A 27493-nucleotide genomic window follows, 5' to 3' on the forward strand; every position below is an offset into this window, starting at 1 on the left:
ATCAAATCATTCAAGAAGAAGAGAAATATATTTTGATTATCTGTTTATACTTATAGATATAACACAACCTGGTTCTGATACCAATTGTTAAAAAAATGGGTTTGGAAAGTCTATCGGAAAATAAATTTAAGGAACAACTAGAGTTTTAAAAATGTTTCCTAAACAAGATATTGGTTATGATATCTAAAGTAAAAAACACTTAATCAAAATTGTACCTTATCAATTCGTCTAAAATGAGCACTTCAATCGAGTAGTCTTCTTCGATATCCTCAACTTCACGTCTATTGGGTGTGAGCTCGCTTTAAATCAAAAAAAAATTCACAAAAAGTACCAGTAGGGTAATTTTATAATTTCTCTAAACTTTTAGGTCAAATTGTAAATAAAAAAATCTTTAGAAATTTTCTGGGATAATCTCTTTAGAGAATTCCTCTCGACAACTTTCTTTTGAATTTTAGTATGTAAAATAATTATCCAAAGCTCTCTTTATATAGGAGAGCTTAGAAAGTTCAACTATGACTAAACTTAATCACTTTAATATTAAATTTAATCTAATATTTATCAAGATTAAATTTAATATTAAATTTTATTAAAATAATAGAATGTTTATCTTAGAAAACATTAAATTAAATTAAATTTAATATTAATATAATCACTTAAATATTAAATTAACAAAATACTATTTAGATAAGTATAAAATTTAATTTAATATTAAACTATTACAATAATATTATTTTTGGAATAATTAATCTAAAATCAAATTCTTTGGTAGAGTCCGAGTATGAGTGTAACTCTTCCACTACTCAACCACCAACGACCAACAGCTACTGGCCACTGGGACGTCACCGTCGCAGCCACCAGCACCACCGTGTTCAGTAATGCAGGTGTAACACCCTTACGGCACCTCATGCCAGTTCGGTTTGGGTCAATAACAACCCAACTGATTTGGTCTAGCCACAGGTTGGACCGTTGGCCGGATTCAACTAATTTTTGGGTCTTGTTTTGATTTTAGGCTCCGGACCCAATTTACTATCTCAGGTCCAATTTTCAAGTTCAATTACCCATTGGGCTAATTGTCTAACTTGAAAATTAAATTCCAAAAATATCATATTAATTTTAATTGATTTGACTAATTTAATTTTACTTAATCAAAATTATTTTTTCTCAAAATCACTTAGATTTTTCAAATTAATTTTTTAATAAATTCTTTAATCAAATTCTTTAGTTAAACAATTCTCATGAACACCTACTTTAATTCCACATCGAATAAATTGACTTAATTAAATTATGTCCAAAGTCGTAGAATTTTCTTCTGATTCAAATGCAGTCCAATCGAGCTTTTGTTGATCTAGTGGAGGGGCCAATTGGACATATACAATTAGGCTCTAGTGATTGCAATTATATCCAGATGTATCATTCTGATAATTTGTAATTACTTAATTATGGAGTCAGTGCACAATAAGTACCATGATTGAAAACTCCTTATTGTATACTCTTTACAAAAGCAATTCATCCAACTACTTTGTCCAATGGTCTTCTCATGTGTGTGTTACCCTCATATGATATCCTTGATTTCTTTGAGTTAATCTATTCACTCAATACAATCCTATTTTATCTCATTGTCACCATTATATTCTTAATGATTAATATGATCACTGTCAATAAATGACTATGATAAATTGCTCGTTCGAGAATGAACAACTCGTGGCCACGTTCTATATTTATCAATCTACACAATGCCAATAAGGGGATACCATTAACTTTTTAATTGAGCTATGAATTCCACTGTTGCTAGTAAAGTCATGCCATACACAAGTCATGTACCCAACAGACCGATTATGGGCTCTATCATCTTTAGAGCATAAACCTCCACTTATATCAAAGCACATGAGTTGCATACGCATGGTCAATGACTAACTCAGGATTTAAGTAAATCACGCCATGAACGTCACAAGTGAAGTAATTCGCAAATAGATTTAGAATTAATTCATCTTGGGTCTAGTCCAATATGTCATTCTACAAATGAATACATCCATGTCTCTACTCGTGGAGTTAACTGCTCCGATAGCCAAGACTAGTTATCCCCCCAATTAGAATTGTATACAATATAATAATCCTTCTCAATATTTAAATCAAATGCCCAATTTTATTCTTTTACAGGATGACTGACTCATTTAGATTATCTACTAAAGTAAGTTGTCTTTCTCGTAATGTAAACGTTCTTTACAATGTCATTTATCTTCAGTTTGAACTTTAGACAATCAATGAACTAATATTTGTTTGCCACAATTTCGCTATGCCTGTAAAATATAAAAGACATAAATACAAAAGATATAATAGTGAAATGTGAAATTTATTTTATTTATTTATTCACCATTCAAATAAATAGAAAACAGTTACATGTTTACTCAATATGAGCACATTTTGCAACATTAATATCATTAACTTTTTTATTACAACATTACATGGTGATATATAATTTGAGTTCCCTAAAAGTTTTAGAGAATGGCATGTGTCTTCCCTTTTCTTTTAGGTTTGCATGATTTTTTCAATATTATAAAACAATGGTCCTGTAATGACCTGAAATTCAGTAGTATCGAAAAATGTGGTTTCGAAACCCCATTTTTGCAAACCAGACTCGTAAGTATTTTTAAAAAATATTTATGAAATTTAGGATTTAGGGTTTATGGTTTCAGAACCCTGTTTTCACAAACTGGACTCGTAAATACTTTGTCAAAATGAGATGTATTGGATTAATTTGAATTGATTGATGTTTATGAAGACTAAAATGAATGTATGTGAAAAAAGGGGTATTTTTATAAAATGTTAAATTGAGTACTGATTTATGTTGTCATATGTTTGAATAAATAAATTCATAAGGAAAATTCATGTGAATTGAGGTATTGGTTGATAATGAAATATGTAATGAATATCTTATTAACTGTTCGGGTAGGTTCGGATATAGTTGGCATGTCATAGGATAGGAAGAGTTGGTGAGTTGATAAATCTGGCAACTTAGTTTATACTAGAGGTGAGCAGGAATCGATTTTAACTGAAAAAATCGAAAAAAAATGGCATAATCGTTTGTTTCAATTTTGGTTTAGTTGGTTTTAGTGGTCTTGTCGATTTTGGCATCGATTTTTTAATTTAGTTAGTCGGTTCTCAATTTTTTATTTTTGAAATCAAACTAATAAAAAATCAATTTATATTAGGTTATTTTTTAATTATTTCAAATATATTTAATTTTATAATGTATAATAAATATATTACCCATTAGACACAGCCCAATAAACTTAAACCCAATATCCTTTAACCCATTGAATCTAATAAAACACAACCCAATTTAAAAAATAAAAATTGAGCCCAAAGTTTAAATAAAAAAAAAAAACCTCAGCTCACTTAGAGGTGTTCAAGCGATTAATCGAATTGAATTAACCAAAATTTACTTTTTGTTAAAATAAGTATAAAAAATCAAAAAAAAAAATAAATTGATAATGTTCATTTGACCGAATTAACCAAATTAAAATTACATATAATTTGTAATATTAATTGTTAATTCTGCTAATTACTCAATTTCAGACAGAATTAACCGATAACTGACTTTCAAAAAATTATTAACTGATTTCCGACAGAATTAAATCGATTAATCAACCGATCAATCGAATTAGATTAATTCAATCGATTAATTTAATTTTAATCGAAATTTGGACACAATTTACGCAATTAATAAATTTGTAAAGATCGAAGAAGTTGAAAAATTAGAATAAAAACACGCAAATGATAAATCAATATAAACTTCATAGATTGAATGCTAAACTTGTTGGTGATTATAGAATAATGGTTTCAAGCAACACGTGTTTAGTATATGAAAATGGGTCGCTCAATAATAGATTGAGTAAGCTTCGACAATTACCTTAATTAGTTTGATTTACAGTAGGTGGTAAGACTCAACTCCCAGCTTGCCTCTTTCTTGCAACATGACCTTTGTAATAGGCAATGGAGCATGGTACCGGCTTCAGCTTTAAATTCCATTTCGCTTGGTTGTAGCGAAAATAAAGTTAGCAGACGGTACAATAACAAAACAGAAATAAAAAGCTAATTAATCTAATTAATTATATTATTTAAGTGGAAATTAAAAAGCATTATTATATTATTAAAATTGGAAAAGGGAAGGATTTGATTAATCTAATTAATTCAATATAAAAAGGTTTTTGTCGGTATGGTGTTGGAAAATTGATTTAAAAATAATGTTCATTGCACAATGAATGTTTAAATGATATTTATAGTAATAAATTTTTGACCGAATTAATACGTATACTTTGAGTGGTAATTTAAGTCATTTCTTAATTTACTAAACAATCTTTTTGTTATTCACAAACCTCAATTTTCTTAGAATATAAACTCTAACTTTACGAACCGGTCATATAGAATGAAAATTTATTAATTTTCAGTGAAAATCTAATCTTCTCTATGAAAAAAAAAAACCTGAGCTTTCAACAAAGTAGAATTTATTCTATAAATAAATTTCTATTATTTGTCTAATGGAGTAAGGACACTCAAACAACTCTTAAAATATGAATAACTAGTGTGCCTTTAGCTAATTCAATAATTCCTATTCATAGGAAAATGATACAAAAGTTTTACTTAATTAATGAATAATTAAATAATAATATTTTAATAGAAAATTCACAATTCTCTTATTGGGAACATTAGAGGCGGTGGCACACCCTAATAAACACTAAAGCTTGCTGCCCTTTTCACTTGAGATGGTCTCCCGGGCTCGTCTCGTGTACTAGGTACAAGTATTTGTGTTATTTAAGCTTTGACCCACACATATAATTTAACCAATTCAATGACTATTTTTTCTATTTCCCAACATATTATTTTTTTTTATTTTTATTTAAAGAAATTATTTTCTCAATCCAATTCTAATTTTATTGTTGAAGTCATGATAAGCTTGTTGTATTAAAATCTATGAGGAAATGTATTTAATTACCCCATTTAATAAAATTGCAATGACTAATTAATTTAAGTTTCATTTTAAACTTCAGTTATTTAATTTCAATCAATTCAATAATATTTTGAAGAAATTAATTTAAGGCTTATTATATAAAATTACTCATGTAAAATAATTCAATAACCAATTAAACAATCAATTGAAAATGACACTCAATTGAACCCTTAATCGAATATAAGCAATCAATGCCCTCAAAAATTAATTTTGTGTTGGCCCTACGTCCATTAATTTCACCATGTGACCATGTAGCATTTCAAGGTTATGCCACATGGTAAAATAAGATAATTTACCTTAAATTTATTTTAAAAATCACAAAAAATCAATAAAATTCTAATTTTTTCTAAAATTATAAATAAAAATAGAATCTTGATTTTTTAAAATAGATTTTTGGAAATTAAAATTGTAAAAATTTTGAACATTTTATTTAAAAATAATAGGAAATTATTAAAAAGTGTTTAAAATAATAGGAAATTCTTAAAAGTATTTTAAAAATAGGAAATTATTAAAATTAAAAAATTGCACTTAATTTTTATATAAAATTTAAAAATTATTTAAAAATGCAAAAAGTTATGAAAATATAACAATTTTATTTTTATGGATCTATCTTTGAGATTGTTCAACTTTTCGATATTATCAATATAAGCCTCAAAGCTGTGTGGAAATATGGTATCATCACTAGGAACTTGAACCTCCCTTCAACCTTAACTCAATTCTAGTTCTTTTTCTTGATAGTCAACTTTGTGGCACGTTAGTGACCCATACAAACTCTTTTTCATAAATCTATAAAAATTTTAGTATTTTCTTTTGCATTTTTATACTTTTTGTAGTTTTTAATAATTTTTCAATTTTATATTATTTTAAATAAATTTTAGTTGATAAGTTCTAAAAGTAACATATTTTAACCTCTTTCTTAATGCATTTTTGGGTGATTAATCGATGTTAATTGTGAATTTTATGCTCCTAATATTTTAAATTCATGTTTTAATGCTTAATAGAGCACTTGAGAGAAAAAATGAGCGAAAATTGGAGTGTCTAAGCAAGCTGCAGGAGCCACACGGGCTGAACCATTTCACACGAGCTCGTGGTAGCGTATGTCGATTTCACAGTATTACACACCGAACAACGAAAAATGGCATTCTAAAACGTATATATGACAAAAAAAAAAGATAGGTGTGAGCCATCAGAGAATACTCAAGAAAACAACTCGAAAAATACCATTGAAGCCGACTTTGAAGCATATTTCCGTCAAGATCCCATTTGATTTCTTAGGAAGTTATAATGAATTTCTTTATTTCTTTTGGTTATAGCATCTTTTAATTTTTTTATTTTCAAGCATGAACTAATTTTCAATACCTAGAGGAGATGAACCATATGATGAATTTTGTCGGTTGATTTTTATTTTACACAATAAATACTTAGTTTTTTATTCTCAATTATGTGTAATTAATTCTTGATTTAATATTTCTAGTTTATTGATCCATGTTTGATGTGCTTAAATTGATTGTTGAATAGACTCTGTTTAAGAGTAGATGTAACACCCCTTACCCGTATTCATCGCCAGAATAGGGTAGGAGGCATTACCGGAGTTTACCGAATTAATTTTCCATTAATACGAGTTAAATACTATTTATTTACTAAAACATGTCATGGTGTCCTTTAGATGGGCCTCCAAAGCCCAAAACATACTTCGAGACTAGACTAGAATTAAATCGAAACCATAGGGATTTTTCGCAAAATCCCAAAGTTTTTTTTTTTTTTTCTTTTGCTCAATATAACCCCTTTATAAATATCTAACCTTCCCTGCAATTTTTAAAACCGAGACCAATCCAACCAACCAATTCATTTCAATCAATTTAATACAAAATTATACTTGATTATAATTATACTATTTAACTTACTCATCATTCTTTACTTTAATGTATATTCATTAAACAAGTCTTAATATTTATATAATCACCAAGCCTTATACATGCCATATAAATCAAAAAGGAAATTTACAAAAGCTACCGGAGATAATCTGGATAGTGTGATCCTCTGTGTTGATCCGATCCTCCGTATACTTCCACGTCAATCTACAAGAGACATTGAATACATTCAAATAAGCTTATAAAAGCTTAGTAAGTTCATAGGCATAAAACATAAATCTTACCAAATATTTATACACTTATACTATATACACAATTATTAAGTTCACTTGTCAATAATGAGTCATTGGTGAGTTCCTATATAAACTCACTACCACTTATCCATTTCCATTAATTCTTTTGGGCCCATTTGTCATATATCATTCTTTAACCAAATTAGGGAATGGTAAAAGAAAATTGAGTACTTCACTTTCACTTTGCCATAGTATAACTATGGGCTTGCATATGATCACTTATCACTTTTTAAAATCATAGTCACATCACGGTCTTACATCGATCACATTTATCACTTGTCATCGATCGATAAGTGCACTAAAGCTACCACTTATCACTTATCACTTGTCCTTGATCGATAAGAGTAGATAAGCTACCACTTATCATTTGTCACTTATCATCGATCGGATAAGTGTAGTGAGGCTACCACTTATCACTTGTCCTTGATCGAAGTACTCAAATCCGACATTCCACTCAATTTGATCATTTATTCGATTTTCAAGTTGTTATTTTATTTTCTATTCATCAATAAATATATTTCATCATACATTATATAATTCATAAAATTAACATATAATCATTAAACTTCAACCCTATGAACTTACAGGTTGATTTGTAAAATTGTGAAAATTCGGGGACTAATCAGCTACTTTTTCTTTTCCTCGACTTGCTTCGGGTTCTCGATCTATCATTGTAAAATTATTCATTTATCAGTATTGACTTCATCTTCAACCCGCTTATAAGTAATATTATCTATAATTTAATTGTTTACTTATGTATTTTCCAATGTTGTCCATCGATGTCATAGTCACTAGATTATTTTTATCTTTAGCTACAGAACTCCAAATTAGGATCCGCTAATTTTATCTAAAACTAGACTCATATATCTTCTTATAATAAAATTTTTAGAATTTTTGGTTTAGCCAATAAGTACAGTTTATTCTTTAAAGTCACCCCTGTTCTGCTGTCTGACAATTCCGACCCTTCTTCACTAAAAATTAATTATCTCTTCGTACAGAATTCGGATGATGTCCATGTTTGTTTCTATTGAAAATAGACTCATTAAGGATTTTAAAAATATAAATTTAAGCCTCTAATTATTTTTCTCCAATTTTTTATGATTTTTCAAAATCAGAACAGGGGATCCCGAAATCATTCTGACATTGTCTCACAAAATCTATTATATCTCATGATCTATAATTCCGTTACTTACACCGTTTCTTCTATGAGAAACTAGACTCAATAAGCTTTAATTTCATATTTTTTTCATCTTCTAATTCGATTTCTACAATTTATGGTGATTTTTCAAAGTTAGACTACTGCTACTGTCCAAAACTGTTTTAGTGCAAATGTTGATTTCGATTTTTGCCCCAAATTTCACAGTTCATACAATTCAGTCCTTGCTCAATTAATCCCTCAATGAAGCTAATTCTTCCCAATAATGCTTTACCTTAACATTATAAGTTATTTCAAAATTATTTAAATTCAGAATTTCCACATAAAACCCTAACTTCAAACTTTTTCACCTTTAGATCCCAAACATTCACTTTCTATTCAATTCTTTCAATAAAATCAGCATATAAACAATTTAAAACTCTAATTCCATGCTAAATCATCATATAATTCCAGCACATATTCATATCAACTTTCAATTTCTTTCATAGAATTAAAAACTAATAAATTCAACAAGTGGACCTAGTTGTAAAAGTCATAAAAACACAAAAATTTCAAGAAATAATCAAGAATTGAACTTACTTGCAGTAAAAATATGAAAAGCCAGCTTAAGAAAACCCTTCTATGGTGTTTTTGCTGATGATAATGCAGAAAAATAATGAGAATTCTAGATAATTCCACTTTAGTCCTAGTTTATTAAGTAAATTTTTGCAATATTCCAATTTTGCCCTTAATTCATCAATTTTCCTGCTGATTTCATGCACCTTGCCGTCCAGCCCAAATAGACCTGGGGTCTATTTGCCTTTTAAACCCTCTTTCTTTTATCATTTAAGCTATTTAATCATTTCCCATAATTTTACATTTGTTACAATTTAATCCTTTTTATTCAATTAACTATCGAAACTTTAAAATTTCTTGACGAAACTTTAATACTAACTTATTAACACTCCATAAATATTTATAAAAATATTTATGGCTCGTTTTAAGAATTTTCAAACTCTCGATATCTCGTTTCCGATTCTAATTTTTTTTATTTTATTTCTAGTACACTATTCGCTATTTCAAAAATTTTCCTAACTTCACACTTAACTTATATTCACTAAATTATTAATATTTTCTACTCATTTGTCGGATTTAGTGATCTCGAATCACTATTCCGACACCACTGAAAATTCAGGCTATTACAGTAGATATTGCGTAATTGAGTGGAGTTGCATGCAATCCTAGAAATAGGATAATATAAATCTATCTGATTAGAGCCAAATCTAATAGGGGAATCCATGGCATGAGTTAATGCGATACTAGGAGTTTTAATTAGAAAGAAATTTTAATTAATCAACCTAGAACTAATTGCTTTTTATGTTCGAAAGAGATATTTGCATAATTTAGATATTTCTATGGATTAAGTTACTAAGTAAATGAATTGCGTAATTTAGATTAATAGTGACAGATGAAATTTAAGTGAATTCTTTCTTGGGTATTATTTTGCTTCTTGGTTGTTAATCGATTAATTTCGTGTTTTGTTCTTTTTCTTGCTCGTTAGTTAATCAATTTAGTTAATTTTAGTTTTAACTAGTCACTCGTATTATTCGGTTAAATAATAGAAAGACGGTAATTATTAGTACTTTCATTTTGTGGGAATAATATTTTTACCCACCGTAACTATACTATTAATTGATAGATGTACATTCCTTAATCAATTTTTTAGTTTGTTTCGTGGAGATCATTAGTATTTTATAATTTAAAAAAAAATTGAAATTTATAATGTTTAAAGAAAATTTTAGATTCCTTCTCCAAAATTCTGGAAAAAATTATTAATTATTAATTTTAAATTTTGAATTAAAATATTTTATAATTTTATGATTATTATATAACTTTTAATTTTTTTCAAGCTTATTCTGTTTTCTAAAAATCCAAATGGTTTTGAATTTACCCTGTCGTAATTACGTTCATATAATTGTTATTTGTTACCAAAATTAATCAATACAATGCAGAAACGAAATTATAAATATAATAAAAATTTATATAAATATGATTAGATTTAAACTATTTCAATGTACAAACAAACAAGCAGATAATTAGAATATGTTTAGACCTAAATGAAAATAAATATGAATAGGATTCTCAACTGAAATAAACTTAAATTGAAAACTTACACATAATATTTTGGGCACTTAAGCTCCCAAAACTTGAGCCATTGTTAAACTTTCAGTGCTTCCTTGGCACAATTTTATTTATCACGTCAATTTTTATATAAAAAAAAAAGATCGCTTGGATTGTTCCTATTTGCTTAATTTCAAATACTATAAAATTAATTGCTGCATTTATTTTGATACCGACTGAATTACTATTTACTTATAATTTATTGAAATATAATTACTGTTTCTATAAAATATCTTTCTTTCTTTATTAATTTTAAGGAACATGAACTAAATTATTTTATTCATATTGAGGAGAATTAAATTATTTTTATGAAAGAAAAATCCTAAAAATTTCTCTCTTTTTTTTTGTTTTTTAAATTATTTGTTTTTTTATATTTTATTTTGCTTAGCAACTGTGTCAGTCTCTGCGTTAGCTCGCCCGCCTTTTTCTTTTCTCATCCACCCTTTCTTTCTTTTTTCTTCTCATTCACTATACACGTCTTCTCCTTTTTTAATTTGTAAATCTATTTTGTAGATATCTTTGTTGTCTTCACGAGTTGTGATGGATAGATAATAATGTCTGTTGTTCGCTAAAACTCCACAACCACCCGTAATTTTTTTTAGAAAGTGGATGGCTCTTTGTCAACTTCTTAATTTGTTTCTGATTTGAGAGTATTTCAGAATAATAAATAATTTCATGGGTCGATTTGGACATGTGTTGTCTTAAGTTTTATATGTTCTTTTTGTTTGCTTTTCCATTATTTAATAAGTCTTCAGTTTTAGAAGTTTTTATTTACTCTTGTTGTACGTTTTTTAGTATTGCTTATGCATGTAATTTTAGTTTTACAAATGATTTTAGGGATGATTTTTTGTCATCCTCTCTAGTTTGGTGAATGCTCGATTCTTTTGTCAATTTTTGCTCTCCGCTTTTGACCATCCGAGGTTGATTTCATTACTTGCAATCACTCCAGATATGTCATGCTTGAGTTGTGACAAAGTCAATCGTTAACGTGTCATAATGTTCTATTGATACTGAGGCTAAAGCTTCTGTTGTGTTGATAAAACTTGTCTTTCACCATTTACGATGAGTATTTGCTATTTTTTTCTCTCTAAATTGTTTGATTCCATTCATTGAATGAATTAATTTTTAGTATAACTATTTTAAAAAAAAAAAACATAAGCAATTAAACAAATTCCAAAACAGTAGTATGCAAACAACTACAAAAAGAGATGAAGCAGAAAATAAAATGTTACTTTCTTTTTAATGGATTTGGGCTGGACCATCAATTTAAAAAGGTGTGCTATGGCCTAATTACAATGGGCCTACTGTTGTTGAATGGTGTCGCACATCGCTGTTATGAAAACCCGGTGAATTGCCAAATTGTCTCCGTGTCGGCAGTTCAGTAGTTCTCATTTCTCAACAGGGAAAATTTTGGCAAGATCCGATCTCTCCCCACTCCCCTCCCGACCCCATGCTTTTAAAAAAAAAAACTCACACCAAGGCCAACGTGCAGCTTCAGGCACCACTGCCTTATAGCACCGAAACCCGATGTTTGAGTTTGACACACGACATGATATTGAAATCATTAAGGGATAACATCAAACATATATAACGCATTGGAAAGTGAAAGGAAACCTAACCAAGATGAGATCGAGCATCGAGGCCTAGAGGGCAGAGCTAAAGTGAGGTGAGGTGAGGTGATGCTTTCCTCAGCCACCCAATCCCATTTTACAAGGAATATATAAATATATATGTAGATCATGTCAAGATATGGTACCATTTAAGTTCTCCACGAGCCCTTCTGATGATGGTGGTGGCCTGCTCCATCATTCCTTTTCATTTCGGTCGTTGGCTTTCTTTTATTGAATTGTCGTGGGATATATTTGGAATATAATCGGTTGAGTTGGTTCATTTTGGAAGGTTCCAATCAATCTGCATGATAATGAATGTGCTTTGTTAATGTCCATGCCATCCCTCTTCTTTTTGAGTAAATTACACTCATAGTAAATTTAAAAAGATTCTGTCTTATTTTTCTCATTTTAAATTTTTTTCACTTTAAAATAAAATTTATCTTAATTAGAATTTTCTTTTTTTTAATTTTAATCACTCTAAATAAGATAATTATCTAAATTAAAATTATCCTTAAAATTTCTGTTTGTTTTTCAATTTTAGAATTTGAAGGTTTTTGTTTTTAATATTTAGGGTAAATTGGAATTTGGATCACCTTCTCTAATTAAGTAAAAGAAAGTGGGCAGTCAGAAAAGAAGGCGAGGGAATGCGGATGGGGGAGGACAGGACAGGAGGAATTAATAATGAGAAGAGGGCCCGCAAATAATAAAAAAATATGCTGATTGCATGGTGCCAAAACAAAAACCGTTGGAACTACATTTTTCAAACGGGGGGAGACGCATTTTGCATATAAATAATATTTCTAAGACAAACGTCCGAACGGGGACACTAACAACAATAACAGACATCTCTTTATTGTTATAAATAAACGTGAATATCATATTCTAACCCCCATTTATAAGGTAAATTCTTTTATTCATTATACAATGTTTAATAAGCACTTAAGTAAGCTTTATTTATGGTATTATATTAAATATTAATTACTTATAAATTATAAATAGAATCCTTACTTGAGTGAAATAAAAAACGAGAAAAATTCTCTTATATTTTCATCTACTTTTATTTATTGTTTTATTAATTTTTCTATAACACGTTATCGCACGAGCTTCTACGAGTTTATAGTGAAGTTCATGTCATTTCGACTTTATATAATTTTCCGTATAACTCTTGTTAAACTATATACGATATACATATTTTCATAATTCTTTTATTTTATTTTCTAGATGAAATATTTGCTTTGGGTAACATTTGCACATTTATTTTTACAACTAAAATCTAATAATGATTATTATATATACATGTATTTTTATTAAAAGAAATTTCAATTAATTTAATTTGTGTTAAGTTATTATTATGACTATTCCTCTTTATGCTAATATTTGACATACATATTATTATTTAGCAAATTTGGTATATATAATTGAATTATTTTACGATTGAGAATACTTATTATTTTACTAATATTTTTTATTTTGATTCAAGTGATTATAATGTCAAATTTTGCCAAACTTGAATTTATGACCTTAGACATTTCGAGCAAGAATTATTTGTCATGGGTATTAGATCTTTGAAATTTACCTAGATGCTAAAGGTCTAGGAAATACTATATTAGCAAATAAAGAAGCATCTAATCAAGACAACGCAAAAGCAATGATTTTCATCCGTCATCATCTGCATGAAGGATTACAAGTGAAATATCTCATTGTGAAAGACCCTCTTGAGTTGTGGAAAAATTTGAAAGAATGATTTGACCATCAGAAAACTATGATACTCCCTAAAGCTCGTTATGATTGGATGCACTTACGGTTGCAAGATTTTAATACTGTAAGTGAATACAATTCAAAAATTTTCAAAATTAGTTCTCAACTAAAATTATATGGAGAAAATATAACTGATGATGACTTGTTAGAGAAAACATTTTCAACCTTTCATGCTACTAATGTGCTCCTGCAACAGCAATACCGTGAAAAATGTTTTAAAAGGTATTCTGAATTGATTTCATGCCTTTTGGTGGCTGAATAAAATAATGAGCTATTGATGAAAAATCATAGAATTCGTCCCAATGGTTCTGCACCATTCCTTGAAGTGAATGTAGCAGTACACAATAATTATGAAAATAGAAAATATAGAGCTTGCGACCGTGGTCGTGGACATAGTGGTGGACGTGGTCGAGGACGTATTAGTAATCGTTATCATGGTGGTCATAAAAATGATACTTCTAACCACCAGAAAAAGAATAACAATGAAAGACAAGAAAGAAGTTGTCAAAATAATCCTTCAAAGATTATTGAGAATATATGCTACCGATGTGGTATGAAGGGGCATTGGTCACGTACCTGTCATATGTTTAAGCATTTAGTGAAACTTTATCAAGCATCTATTAAAAGGAAGGGAAAGCATATGGAGACAAATTTTATATCCCAAAATGATGAAATGGAGGCAAAAGATGAATATATTCACTATAATACTAAAACTGACCATGCCTAAGAGGGTGATAAATTTAATGATCTTAATAATATAACTCACCTAGATGTGGCAGATTTCTTTGAGAATCTTTAGAAAAATTGATGTTATTTTGATATTTTTATGTTGTTTTAATTATATTTTATTTTCTTGCATAAAGAATAATTTATATATTTAATAAATATTTACAATGTTTTTCATATTATATTTTGTTTGTTTTTATGAAGAATATTAATATTCAACAAAATTTCGATGGACCCAAAATCAATAGAGACATGTGTCTTGCAGATAGTGCTACGACACATATGATACTCAAAGATAAAAAAAATATTGTTCTCATTTGACAATGAGTAATGCCCATGTTAATACAATATCGGGTAGTTCAAAACTTATTGAAGGCTCTAGAAGAGCTATTATATTATTACCTAAAGGTACAAAATTTGTCATTGATGATGCTTTATATTCTACTAAGTCTCAAAGAAATTTATTGAGTTTTAGAGATATTCGTCTTAATGGATATCATATTGAGACTATGAATGAGAAAAATGTTGAATTTCTATATATTACGAATATTGAATGTGGAAAGAAATATGTTTTGGAGAGGCTATCTGCTTTTTCATCAGGTTTATATTATACACATATTAGTACAATTGAGTCACATGTTATTACAAACTAGAAGTTTGTAGAACGACATACTTTTACTATTTGGCATGATCGATTAGGCCATCCCGAATCTATTATGATGTGAAGAATCATCGAGAATTCAATTGGACACTCATTAAGGAACCAAAAGATTCTTGAATTCAAGGATTTATCTTGTGTTGCTTGTTCTTAAGGAAAATTGATTATTAGACCATCACCAGCTAAAGTTGGGATTGAATCTCCCGTATTTCTGGAACGTAGTTAAGGTGATATTTGTGGACCTATTCATCCACCATGTAGACCAATCAGATATTTTATGGTATTAGATGCATCTAGTAGGTGGACACATGTGTGTTTATTATCGACTCGCAACCTAGCATTTGCGAGACTACTTGCTTAAATGATTCGATTAAGAGCATAATTTCTAGATTATGCAATCAAAATTATTCGTCTTGATAATGCTGGTGAGTTTACATCCCAAGCTTTTAATGATTATTGTATGTCAATTGAGATAAAAGTTGAACATCCTGTAGCTCATGTTCATACACAAAACGGTTTAGCTGAATCGTTTATCAGACGCCTCCAACTAATTGCTCGGCCATTGCTCATGAGAACAAAACTCCTTGTTACAGCTTGGGGATATGCTATTTTGCATGCAGCAGCACTTATGCACTTAAGGCCAACAAGTTATAATAAGTACTCCCCATTACAATTGGCTTTTGGTCAAAAGCCAAATATTTTCCATCTTAGAATTTTTAGATGTGCAGTATATGTTCCAATTACTCCACCACAACGCACATAGATAGGTCCTCAAAGGAGGTTGGGAATATATGTTGGTTATGAATCTCCTTCTATAATTAAATATGTTGAATCATTAACTGGAGATTTATTTACTGCACAATTTATTGATTATCATTTTGATGAAACAACATTCCCAACATTAGAGGAAGAGAAAATACAACTAGTAAAAGAAATTATATGGAATGGATCATCATTATCTCAATTAGATCCTTGTATAAGTAAATGTGAACAAGAAGTTCAAAGGATTATATATTTGTAAAACATTGCCAATCAACTGCCAGATTCATTTACTGACCTAAAGAGAATTACAAAATCTCACATACCAGCTGAAAATGCTCCAATACAAATTGATATCCCAATAAGGCAAATTGTTAGTGCTAAAGAAAGTAATCCACGCATGAAGCGTGGAAGGCCAATCAGTTCCAAAGATAAAAATTCTCGTAAAAAAAAGGAGCAATTATTCAAGATGGTAATATTGTGGAGGCAAGTGTCCTAGAAGAGGCCAAAGATATAACTAATCAAAAAACCCCAGAAGAGGTTCAGGTACCTGAAAATGGTGATAACGAAGAAATCTCAATAAGTTATGTTACTTCAGGAAAGAGATGGAACCGAAAAAATATAGTTGCCAACAACAATTTTACTTATATTGTTGCTATTGAAATAGCAAAAGAAAATGAGGATCCTGAGCTTAAATCTATTGAGGAATGTAGAAATAGAAAAGATTGGCCAAAATAGAAAGACGCAATTCAAGCAGAATTAAATTCACTTTCTAAACGTGAGGTTTTTGGACCTATAGTCCAAACCCCTAAATATGTAAAGCCGGTAGGATATAAATGGATATTTGTATGAAAATGAAATGAGAAAAATGAAGTCGTAACATATAAATCAAGGCTTGTAGCACAAGGATTTTCGCAAAGACCCGACATTGATTATGAAGAGACATATTCTCCTGTGGTGGATGCAAGCATATTTAGATACTTTATTAGTCTGGCAGTATGTGAAAAACTTGACATGCGTCTAATGGATGTTGTTACAGCCTATTTGTATGGTACACTTGATAGTGAAATTTATATGAAAATCCCAGAAGGATTTAAAATTCCTAAAGGATATAGAGTTTCCTAGGAAAATTGCTCAATCAGATTAAAGAAAAGTTTATATGGATTAAAATAATTTGGACGTATGTGGTACAATCGTCTTGGTGAATATTTGTTAAAAGAAGGTTATAAAAACGATCCAATCTGCCCATGTGTTTTTATAAAAAGGTCTGAATCAAACTTTGTGATAATTGCTATTTATGTTGATGATCTAAATATTATTGGAACTCCTGAAGAGCTTCAAAATGCAGTAAATTATTTAAAGAAAGAATTTGAGATGAAAGATCTTGGAAAAACAAAATTTTATCTTGGCCTGCAGATCGAGCATTTAAAAAATGAAATTCATGTCCATTAGTCAACTTATACGAAAAAAATCTTAAATAAATTTTATATGGATAAAGCACATCCATTGAGTACCTCGATGGTTGTACGATCATTAGATGTGAATAAAGATAAATTTCGTCCTTGTGAGAATGATGAAGAGTTTTCTTGGTCCTGAAGTACCATATCTAAGTGCCATAGGAGTATTGATGCATCTTGCAAACAACACAAAACCTTATATAGCTTTTGCTGTAAACTTGCTAGCAAGATTTAGTTCTTCTCTAACACGTAGACATTGGAATGGAATTAAACATGTATTTAGATATCTTAGAGGGACCATTGATATGAGGTTATTTTATTCAAATGATTCAAAATCCCTATTAGTTGGTTATGCTGATGCTGGATATTTATCGGATCCACATAAAGGTCGATCTCAAATGGGATATTTATTTACATGTGGAGGTACTGCCATATCATGGCGTTCGACAAAGCAAACATTAGTTGATGCCTCTTCAAATCATGCTGAAATAATTATAATGCATGAGGCAAGCCGAGAGTGTGTTTAGCTAAGGTTATTAACCCAACATATCCAGAAGATATGTAATTTGCCTTTACAGGAAAATATGCCAACTATCTTATACGAAGATAATGCAGCATGTATAACTCAATTAAAGAGTGGTTATATCAAAGGTGACAGAATGAAACATATTTCACCAAAATTATTTTTCACTCATGATCTTGAGAAGAAAGGTGACATAGAAGTTCAACAAATTTGTTCTAGTGATAATTTAGCAGATCTTTTTACCAATGCATTGCCAACTCCAACAATTGAAAGACTACGAAACAAGATTTTAATACGTCGACTCAAAGATATAATGTGATGTCGTCATTAGAGGGAGTCTAAAACATGTTGTACTATTTTCCTTTAACCAAAGTTTTGTCCTACTGGGTTTTCCTGGTAAAGGTTTTTAATGAGGCAACTTGTAATAGGGGATTGTGTGCACTTTTTCTTTCATTAGGTTTTATCCCATTGGGTTTTTCCTAATAAAGGTTTTAATGAGACACTGTTTTTTCTAGTGGACATCCAAGAGGGAGTGTTATAAATAAATGTGAATGTCCATATTCTAACCCCCCCCCCCCCAATTTATGAGGTAAAACCTCCCATTCATTATGCAATATTTAATATATGTGTTAATGAAGCACTTAAGTAAGCTTCATTTATGGTATTGCATTGAATGTTAATTACTTATAAATTATAAACAGAATCTTTATTGTGAAATAAAAAGCGAGAAAAATTCTCTTGTATTTTTATCCACTTTTATTTATTGTTTTATTAATTTTTCTATAACATTTATTTAATTTTCCTTTCTTCATTAATTAAATTCCTTACGATTTTATCAATGGAGAGACTAAACCTCACGCCACAATTTTCACTCTTATATTGATATTTTTGAGTCTTTAAATGAAACAATAAATTAGAGTTCATTTTAAAAAATTATAAAATATAATATAATATAATAAAATAAAAATATATACTAGTTATAAAATTAAAAAATTGGGGCCATTTTTTTTCTGCATGTAATGAAGTATTGATTAAAAAACTTAAAAGATTGAAGGTTTTTTTTTCACGTTAAAAGGTGGAAAAATTTGGATCCCGACATTATATACTTGTACGAGTTGTAGATAAACTGTGACATATGTATGCCTATTCAATGAATATTTTGGATTTAGTATGATTAACAAAAAAGTAACAAACAAATTTAGGATGGTTGTTGTTTTGTGAAATCCAAGCTAATACATTGACATGCTATTTTATAGTTAGAGAATGTGGACAGGAAATCACCCAAATTTTATTAGTATTTGTTCTGAATTTATTTATCTCACTTCACCTTTACTTTTTTTGTTTTTTATTTAATTTATTCATCCATGAATATGGCTTTGCCCTTTCATGAGTTTGCTTTTATAGTAAATCATTTTACTTTGAACAGTGTGGTACAAAATGCAAATAATACTAATAATAAATAACTAAAACCAACCTGAAAAAAGAAGGGGAATGACATAGATAAATGAATAGTAATAATAATTATCTCCCAGAAGGACCAAAATAAAATAAAATTTACATTAATATGGTGGATATGAATATATATATATATATATATATATATATATATAAATATATACTTTGAATCTGTTTTGTCTTCCCTTTTTCTTCATGTAATTATACTATATATATAAATGTGGAACAACTAGAACGTTGAAAAATACGAAAGCCACTATCGTCTTTGTCTTCACGTACGTACAGTACTGCAGAAGAATGGTGATAGTAGGTAGCTTGGGGGTCCACTTTTAAATTAATGCCTATATATCTACTATATATATATATATATATATATATGCAGCAACACGAGCGGCTGAGCGAGCCTGCCTGCCTGCCTGCCTGAGATGTCTGTTTTAAGATTTGAAGACTCTGATGGGTAGGCCTTTAGGGAAGTCGACAAAAGGGAAGGCAAAGGCTTCATCCGTATCGGCTAACTCCCACTGGTAGTTGAGGACCAAATGGTGGATGAACACCGCCATTTCCAGTTTAGCCAGCTCTGTTCCTGCACATAGCCGTGGTCCTCCCCCGAATGGCATGAAGTAATTGCTGCTGCTCGCTGATGACGTTGCCGTCCCCGCCCCTCGACTCCCATTATTTTGCTATACCATAAGTCAATATTACATCAAAAATGAGTTTTCAAGATTATTCAAATAGATTATCTATCTGTATAATGACCCATACGTAGAGAGTTAAGACGATCTCTTTAGCAATCATGGTAATCCTAACCTTTTAGATCCCCCTCCCTACTTGCGTTATGACTATAACAGTATTTTGTTTTAAGCAGACTGTGTAGCTATGAACTGTGATTGACCCACCGGAAAAAGGAAACGCTGGAACCCCACCACACTGCACGTGCACGCGGGAACCCCACAGCCACATGGGGGGGCTTTAATCATCATCATCTTAAAACCCCCCACACGCACGAGAGTGGCTTGCTTTACCTTTATTTCGAAGTTACTGCCTGGGTTTTGCCTCATCAAATTTCTTTTTTCCATTGATGGGGGCCTACGACCGTACAGTAGTGCAAGAAGGGGGGGGGGGGTGGTCATTGATGAAGACAGTTCATGGGTTTAGAGGATCCGTTGGATCATAGCTTATCTTTCAGATATCTTCCCTATACTTATTTGCCTTATCCTGATACGACAGTAATCAACGGCTTTGATGGAAGCCCCCACACATCATTTAAAATTATCAATTCCTAAAAAATTTCCATACCGCTGACAATGATGAAAATTTGTGTCTATGTTTTACTAAAAATTAAATTTCTTAAAGAAAAAAAAGAAAGAAAAGGTTATGGGTAATGCTATCATTCCCCCGAGAGAATATACATACTTTATATAAAAAGAACACAACAGAAACAGTAGGTATTAATGTCCAAAAGAATTTATTTATTAGATAATTAATTGTGAGTACACCACCTATCCTCTGCTGCCATACCACAAATATCTTCGAAGGAATTTTTGTTTGAGCAAATTACAAATTTATTGTTAATAGTAGTAACATTAAATCACGGATTTCGTTACTTATTATTATTAATGTAAATATAATAATAACGATAAAATTAAATATGAACTACAATAAATCAATAAAATCCGGAATGCTACCAACTAACTCCATATTTCATCACATTTGATCTATTTGAAGTCAAGTAAGAGGAGTTTAAACCTTAGACGCATCTTTCATATTTTTGTAACATAAGACTTCACTTCTGTCTTCTTCGAAGACAACATAATCCAAGTTCGTTACAAAATATAGTGATAAAAATTGACCAAATTTAATTAATGTTATTTTCGTTTAGAAAAAAGGGTTAAAATTCTATTTTTTTTTAAAAAAAAGAAGAATAAAATCTAAAAATTACAAAAAGAAAAAAGAGAGAGTATAGGGTGACTGACTGACCTGCCATCGCCATGGATTGAAGAGTTGAGGGTGGTCAAAAAGACAGGGATCCAAGTGCACTGCTGCAATCACTGGAAGCACTTTCCACCCACATGGAATATCATAACCTTTTCCACCGCCAGAAAAAAATAGAAAAGAAAAAGAAAAGGTTTTCAAGCTTCATTTTTTAATTAAAAGCTGCTTGATTAAGCAATTAATGAAATTAAAGTATTAGCATGTTTTAAACTCACCTTTATATCTAATATCTTTGAGAGCTTTTCTGTGGAGAAATCTGACGACATTACCAAGCCTTAGTGTCTCGTTAATAACCTATATATAAAGAAAAAAAAATAACTTAAGTGAAATGAACATCACAAAATAATGTTTAGATGTAAACAAAAGTTAAATTTAAAAGAGAGAGCTTACACATTGAGTGAACTCCATTTTCTTGTAATCATCCCAGTTGAGTTCAGTCTCTCCTGATTGGTTCTTGGCTCTGGCAACTTCAAGGTGTTCTTCCTGTGATTAAAGTTTTATAAAACAAAATTATCAAATAAAAAGAACAAAATAGAGATGAAAGATTTGGAGTAAAAGAAAAAAAAAAGTGTGGCTTACTCTCAACTGTTGAATGGCCAAAGGACAACCTGGCAAGAAGTAGATGGCTAAGGTTATGGCTACCGAGGAAGTCTCATGTCCAGCAAAAAGCAAGCTCAAAATCAAGTCAAGGATTTGCTCTGTGGAAAGATTAGAATGCTTTAAGACCCATTCAAGAAGATCATCTTCCTCTGAGTTTTCTTTTCCTTCCTTCATTTTCCTTATCCTTACTTCCATTTTCTTTTCAATAAATTTCAGGATTGTTGATCGAGACTGTCAAACCCAAAACCAGAACAAAACCCATCAGATTCATTACTTACCCACAGTTTTATAATCATAACAAAAAAACCAACTCCTTTCATTACTTGTAAGGCTTTTCTGTATGCAGTTCCAGGTAAATTTAAAGGAGCAGAAACGACTCCTTTCATGAAAGTAACATATTCTTTCTTTAGCTGCTCCGTCTCTGGATGTCCAGGGTCCATGCTCATGATATTTTTTGCCATCAAATTGAAAGTGAACTGCAAAAACAAAAACAAAACCAAAACCAAAATCAAATTCCTTTTTTCTTTTTTCCTTCTAGAAAAAGATAAACTCATATTTTTTAAAACCTTTTTTGCTTCATCCTGAGCTGAAAATATGCACTTCTCTTTCCAAGTATTTAGAACAAGCAAAGTATGTTTCTCCACTTCTCTCAAAAGATGAGTCCTCAGCCTGGCGTTGCTCAAGAAGTTGAGTGATATGATCCTCATGTCTCTATGCATATCCCCAACCAAAACCAGCATCGACCATTTCCCAAGAATGCCACCAATGCTTCTTGGGTAACTGCACTCGAATAATCTCCCTTCGTTTTGTAATATGAACTTGTTCAACCCAGCATCTGCAGACACTATTGTCTTCTCACCAAACAAATTCGATTTGTAGATATTCCCATACCTGAAAAATGTCGAATTTAATTCAAAACTTAAAGAAAGATTTTGCTTTTCCAACAGTGAAAAAAAAGGGGGGGGGGGTGAAATTTAAAAGCTTGCCTTGATATATGCTGGTGCATGAATTCACCTACTGAAGTAGCAGAGTAAGGCCTCAAGTAACCGATTGTTTCGCCGAGAAAAGGCCACCCCATGTTCCCTGGTGGAAGATTATACCTTCTTTGCTTTCTCTTGATGAGAATGAAGAACAGAATCAAAGATAAAATAGATGGTAGAAGCAAGAAAATAGGCTCTGAGTCAGGCATGGAGACCGAACCTTTTTTCTTCTTCAATCCTTTCCCACTCCCACTTGTTTTTCTTTTTTTGCTTTGCTTAGCTTAGCTTTCCAAGAAAGAAATCATATATCTACTTTTGTTGGTGTTTTTCTTGAAAAGGAGATCCTATTTCTGGAGTATTTAGAGTCACTTGCGGCAGCTACTTAAATGAAAAAAGCTTAGAATTTAGAATTTAGAATTAGCCAATAAGCTTACTTACTATCTAATAAATTGGGGATCAAAGCTTTTTGATACCTTTTTAAGCCTAAAGAGCGGAAAGTGGCAAAGACTGAATTGGATTTTCAGTTCCGAAAGAAAAAAATAAATTTTCCAACGTTCTTTCTTTTTGTGATGGAAAACGTTTTGCTGCATCTGTTCTTTTTTTCCCTACATTAAACATTAATTATGGGTGAATTAATTTGGGGTTTGGGGAAAGGGTGAAATGAAGTGGTTTCATGCAAATGCGATGAGTCAAAGTCAAAGTGTGATAATTATGGTATAGCCCAAAAGCACTCGAATGGACAGAAGACCAACCAGAAGCGGGCCAATGCGGATTGGACACTCAAACAGACTGATAGCCCTTTTCTTTTCTTTTCTTTTCTTTTTATAGGAATTATTTACCTAAAAGAAAAAAAAAATGCCAGAAACGCATTTCACAATTTATTACTTTTTTTTTATTAATAATCTATTCGATTTTTTATTGGTTTTCCTTTTCAAAATCATTACACTTCAGAAAATTGTTTTTGATTTCCTACGAATTCCAGCTTTGTCGAGGTACAGAGAAATACACAGGCTTTATTTTTCACACAAATTTTTTATTGTGAAAATTATTCAATCTTAGATTATAGTAAATGAAATAACAATTTTTTAACCATTTTTAATAGTTTAGATATAAGTGAGTTTGAAGGTGAATTTAGATGGATAGTGTGTTACTTATTATTAGTGTAAAAATAATAGTGACAGTAAGATTAGATGTTATAACCATTTTATGAATTTGTTTACCAAAACTTTAGTGGCTAAAAGATTTGAGAAACATGTTTAAGGTATGAGAATGCGGAATATGACTTACTAACTTCATTAGAGCAACAAAAGATTGTTAGGATTTGTACTCGAATGTAGTTAGTTTCGTCATTGTCTACTTGTGATTTTTCGATCTGATTGACTAAGTAAAATTATGACACGTTTATTTAATATGTTCATTGTATAATTGTCCTTTTTTTGCATGTAAAATAAAATAAATAAGAAAAATATTGATTGATTGATTACCTAAAGTTTAACTAATATTAAGTTGCATTATATGGTCGAATTATAATGCGAGAAGGCAATTTATATTAATTGGTAATCTAAATTTTTTGTATTCCATAAGGTCAAATTAAGCGAATGACTCATGCTAGGATTATTATTTAGTCTATAAAGCCAATTGAGCAAATATTTTGTCTTGGCTATCATAGTTGGATTGGCTCGTATAAATAGAAACATAAATTTGATTATCTATATTGACAACACATTGAACATGACTCAAGATGAATTTATCTTAGATCCATTTATAAATTTATTCACTTGTGACGTTTATAACGTGACTTACCTAAATCCTATGTAAGTGAATGACCCCATGTGATAACTCATGTGCTTTGGTATATTGAAAACTTGTGCTCTTAAGGTAGTAGGTCGAAAGTTGGTATATTGAGTACATGATTTATGCATAACATGACTTCAAACACAATAGTAGAATCATTACTTAAAAAAAAAAGTAAATGATATCTTTTTACTAGAATTGTATGGATTATGAAAATGGAATATGTCAAAAAGCTATCACACTATATTGTAACAACAGTACGGCAATAACTAATACTAAGAAAACCAAAAACCACAAGAAGACAAAACACATTGATAGAAAGTATCACATCATAAGGGAGGCAGTAGCAAACAAGATAATGGATATAGTCAATGTAACGGCCTAATTTTCAGTGGTGTCGGAAATGGTGATTTGAGATCACTAAATTCGACAAATAAGATTGAACAAGATAGTAATTTAATATTTATGAGTCAAGTAAGAATTTAGAAGAATTTGTGAAATGGTGAAATTAGTGAATTAAAAGAATTTATTAGGTCAAACGGGTCAAAAATGAGGTATCGAGACCTCAAAGTTGAAAATCGAGCTATAAATATTTTTATAAATATTTATGGAGTGTCATTGAGTTAGTATTAAAGTTTAGTTAGAAAATTTTAACGTTTGGATGGCTAATTAATTGAAAAGGATTAAATTGAAAATAGCACAAAATTTGTTAAATTGTGAGTAAATAGCTTAAGTATTTAAAAGATGGATTTAAAGAGCAATTAGACCCAAAGGTTAATGGCTGGACGGTTTGGGTATGAAATAAGCAAGAAAACAATGTGAACAAGGGCAAAATTGGAAATAGATAAAAGTTAATAGTTAAATAATGATGTAATTGAAAAATCTAGACATTTTCTTCATAATTTCTCAGCCAAAACGCCATAAAGGTCTGGAGAAAGCTGGTTTTCATATTTTTACATCATGTGAGTCTAATTCTTGCTTTTTCTTGATAATTTTATGTTTTTATGACTTTTACAATTAGGTCCACTTGTAGAATTCATTAGTTTTTGATTTTATGGGTGAAATTGGAAGTTACCCTGGATGGATAAGGGAATTTTATGATGAATTATTATGAAATTTAAGTTCTAATTTCATATTAAGGTGGTTTTATTAAGTGATTTTGATAGGAAATGATATTTAGGACCTAATTGTGAAAAAGTTGTGAATTGAAGGTTGCTGTTGAAATTCAGAATATAAAAGGTTTTGAAATAGTTTATAATGATAAAATAAAGTGTTAATTGAGAAAAATTAGTTCAATTGATGGGTGAATTGAGTAGGGACTAAATTGTGAAAATTGTAAATTTTGGGGTAAAAGTGCAATTTCGAAATTTGAACAGCATAAATTGTGAAGTGAAATAGAAATCAAATAAATGCTAATGAGTAGAAATATTTTATATTATAGATCAAGAATCCAAAGAAGAACGAGGAAAAGAAAAAGTTGCGGAATAGTCCCAAAATTTCAATATCTTCTACAAATTAGCGGGTAAGTTCATATGGTTGAAATTAGATGTTTATTTGTGAATGATTGAAGTATATAATGTGTTATTATATACGAATTTGTTGTGGGATTGTGTAGATTTTGTTAATGAAAGAATAAATGTGGAAATGCAAATTAGGAAAACGTAGGATTGAGTACGTTCAGTATCGTGACGTGTGATGAATTGACGGATAAGACCATGGTTGTTCCATGGCAAAGTGTGAAACGAGGTATGGTATCATCCATCTTGAGTTGTGAAATGTAGGTATGGTATTATCCATCTTGAAATGTGAAATGTAGGTATGGTATTATCAAATCCATCTTGAGTTAAGAAATGTAGGTATGGCATTTCCCATACCGAGTTAAAAAATGTAGGTATGGTATTTCAATGAGGAAAACCATACTGAGTTGTGAATCGTGGCATTGAGCAACGCGTACTCAATTTAAAGCCGTTTCCTAATTTGATTATAAGAAATAAAGAGAAGTGATCCAAATGGAAGAGATTGAGTAGTTGTTCTTGTTGAGCTCAACTATGTGAATTATTATAACAATGGTTGTGAATCGCAGAAACTTTAGTAAATGTTTTGGTATTGTTTGGAAATATTATGTTTGGTAAGCATTACTTTTAACCTATGAACTTACTAAGCTTCAATAAGCTTACTTGTGTGTGTTTAATATTTTTATGTAGATTGACTTGAAGTGAAATGGGTAGATCGGATCAACACAACAAAGCACACTATCCAGATCAATTTCGGTAGCTTTTGTTTTATGTTTGAAGATTTATATGGCATGTATAGAGTTTGAATGAATTGAAGTAAAGATGTTATAAACTAGTTAACAATATTTGTACTAAAATAGTTTTCGGTAAGTAGCAGTAGTTTGACTTTGAAAAATCACTAAAAATAGTAGAAATGGAATTAAATAATGAATAAATTATGGAATCGAATCTCGATGAGTCTATTCTCATATGGAAGAAGCAAAACAGGTATATGAGCTATATTTTATGAGATGTTTAAATTTTTGTGAAACAGGGCCAGAGCAATTTCTGGATCCCTGTTCTGACTTTGGAAATTCACCATAAATTTTACAAAGATAATTAGAAGTCATACTTTATATGTACAGATTCCTTATTGAGTCTAGTTTTATTAGAGACAAACGGAATAGTCATTGAAGCTCT

The 27493-nt window shown here is 30.2% G+C and overlaps 1 protein-coding gene across 2 annotated transcripts; it reads right to left on the reverse strand.

The window, feature by feature from the left end:
• Positions 1-19620: 19620 nt before the first annotated feature.
• LOC108471227 (cholesterol 22-monohydroxylase CYP90B51) lies at positions 19621-23666 on the reverse strand. Of its 2 annotated transcripts, XM_017772847.2 has the most exons (9): positions 23480-23666; positions 23013-23384; positions 22593-22917; positions 22350-22502; positions 22006-22257; positions 21817-21909; positions 21642-21720; positions 21412-21518; positions 19621-20114 (listed from the first exon to the last, which is right to left on the reverse strand). In XM_017772847.2, exons 2-9 carry the CDS (start codon positions 23213-23215, stop codon positions 19869-19871), a joined length of 1458 nt encoding a protein of 485 aa, XP_017628336.1. In that variant the 5' UTR covers positions 23216-23384; positions 23480-23666; the 3' UTR covers positions 19621-19868. The 2 variants fall into 2 exon arrangements, with proteins under 2 accessions (XP_017628336.1, XP_017628335.1); XM_017772846.2 differs by having other exon boundaries at positions 23013-23666.
• Between the last annotated feature and the right edge of the window lie 3827 nt (positions 23667-27493).

Source organism: Gossypium arboreum, chromosome 11 (genome assembly GCF_025698485.1).
Source record: "Gossypium arboreum isolate Shixiya-1 chromosome 11, ASM2569848v2, whole genome shotgun sequence".
NCBI classification, from domain to species: domain Eukaryota; kingdom Viridiplantae; phylum Streptophyta; class Magnoliopsida; order Malvales; family Malvaceae; genus Gossypium; species Gossypium arboreum.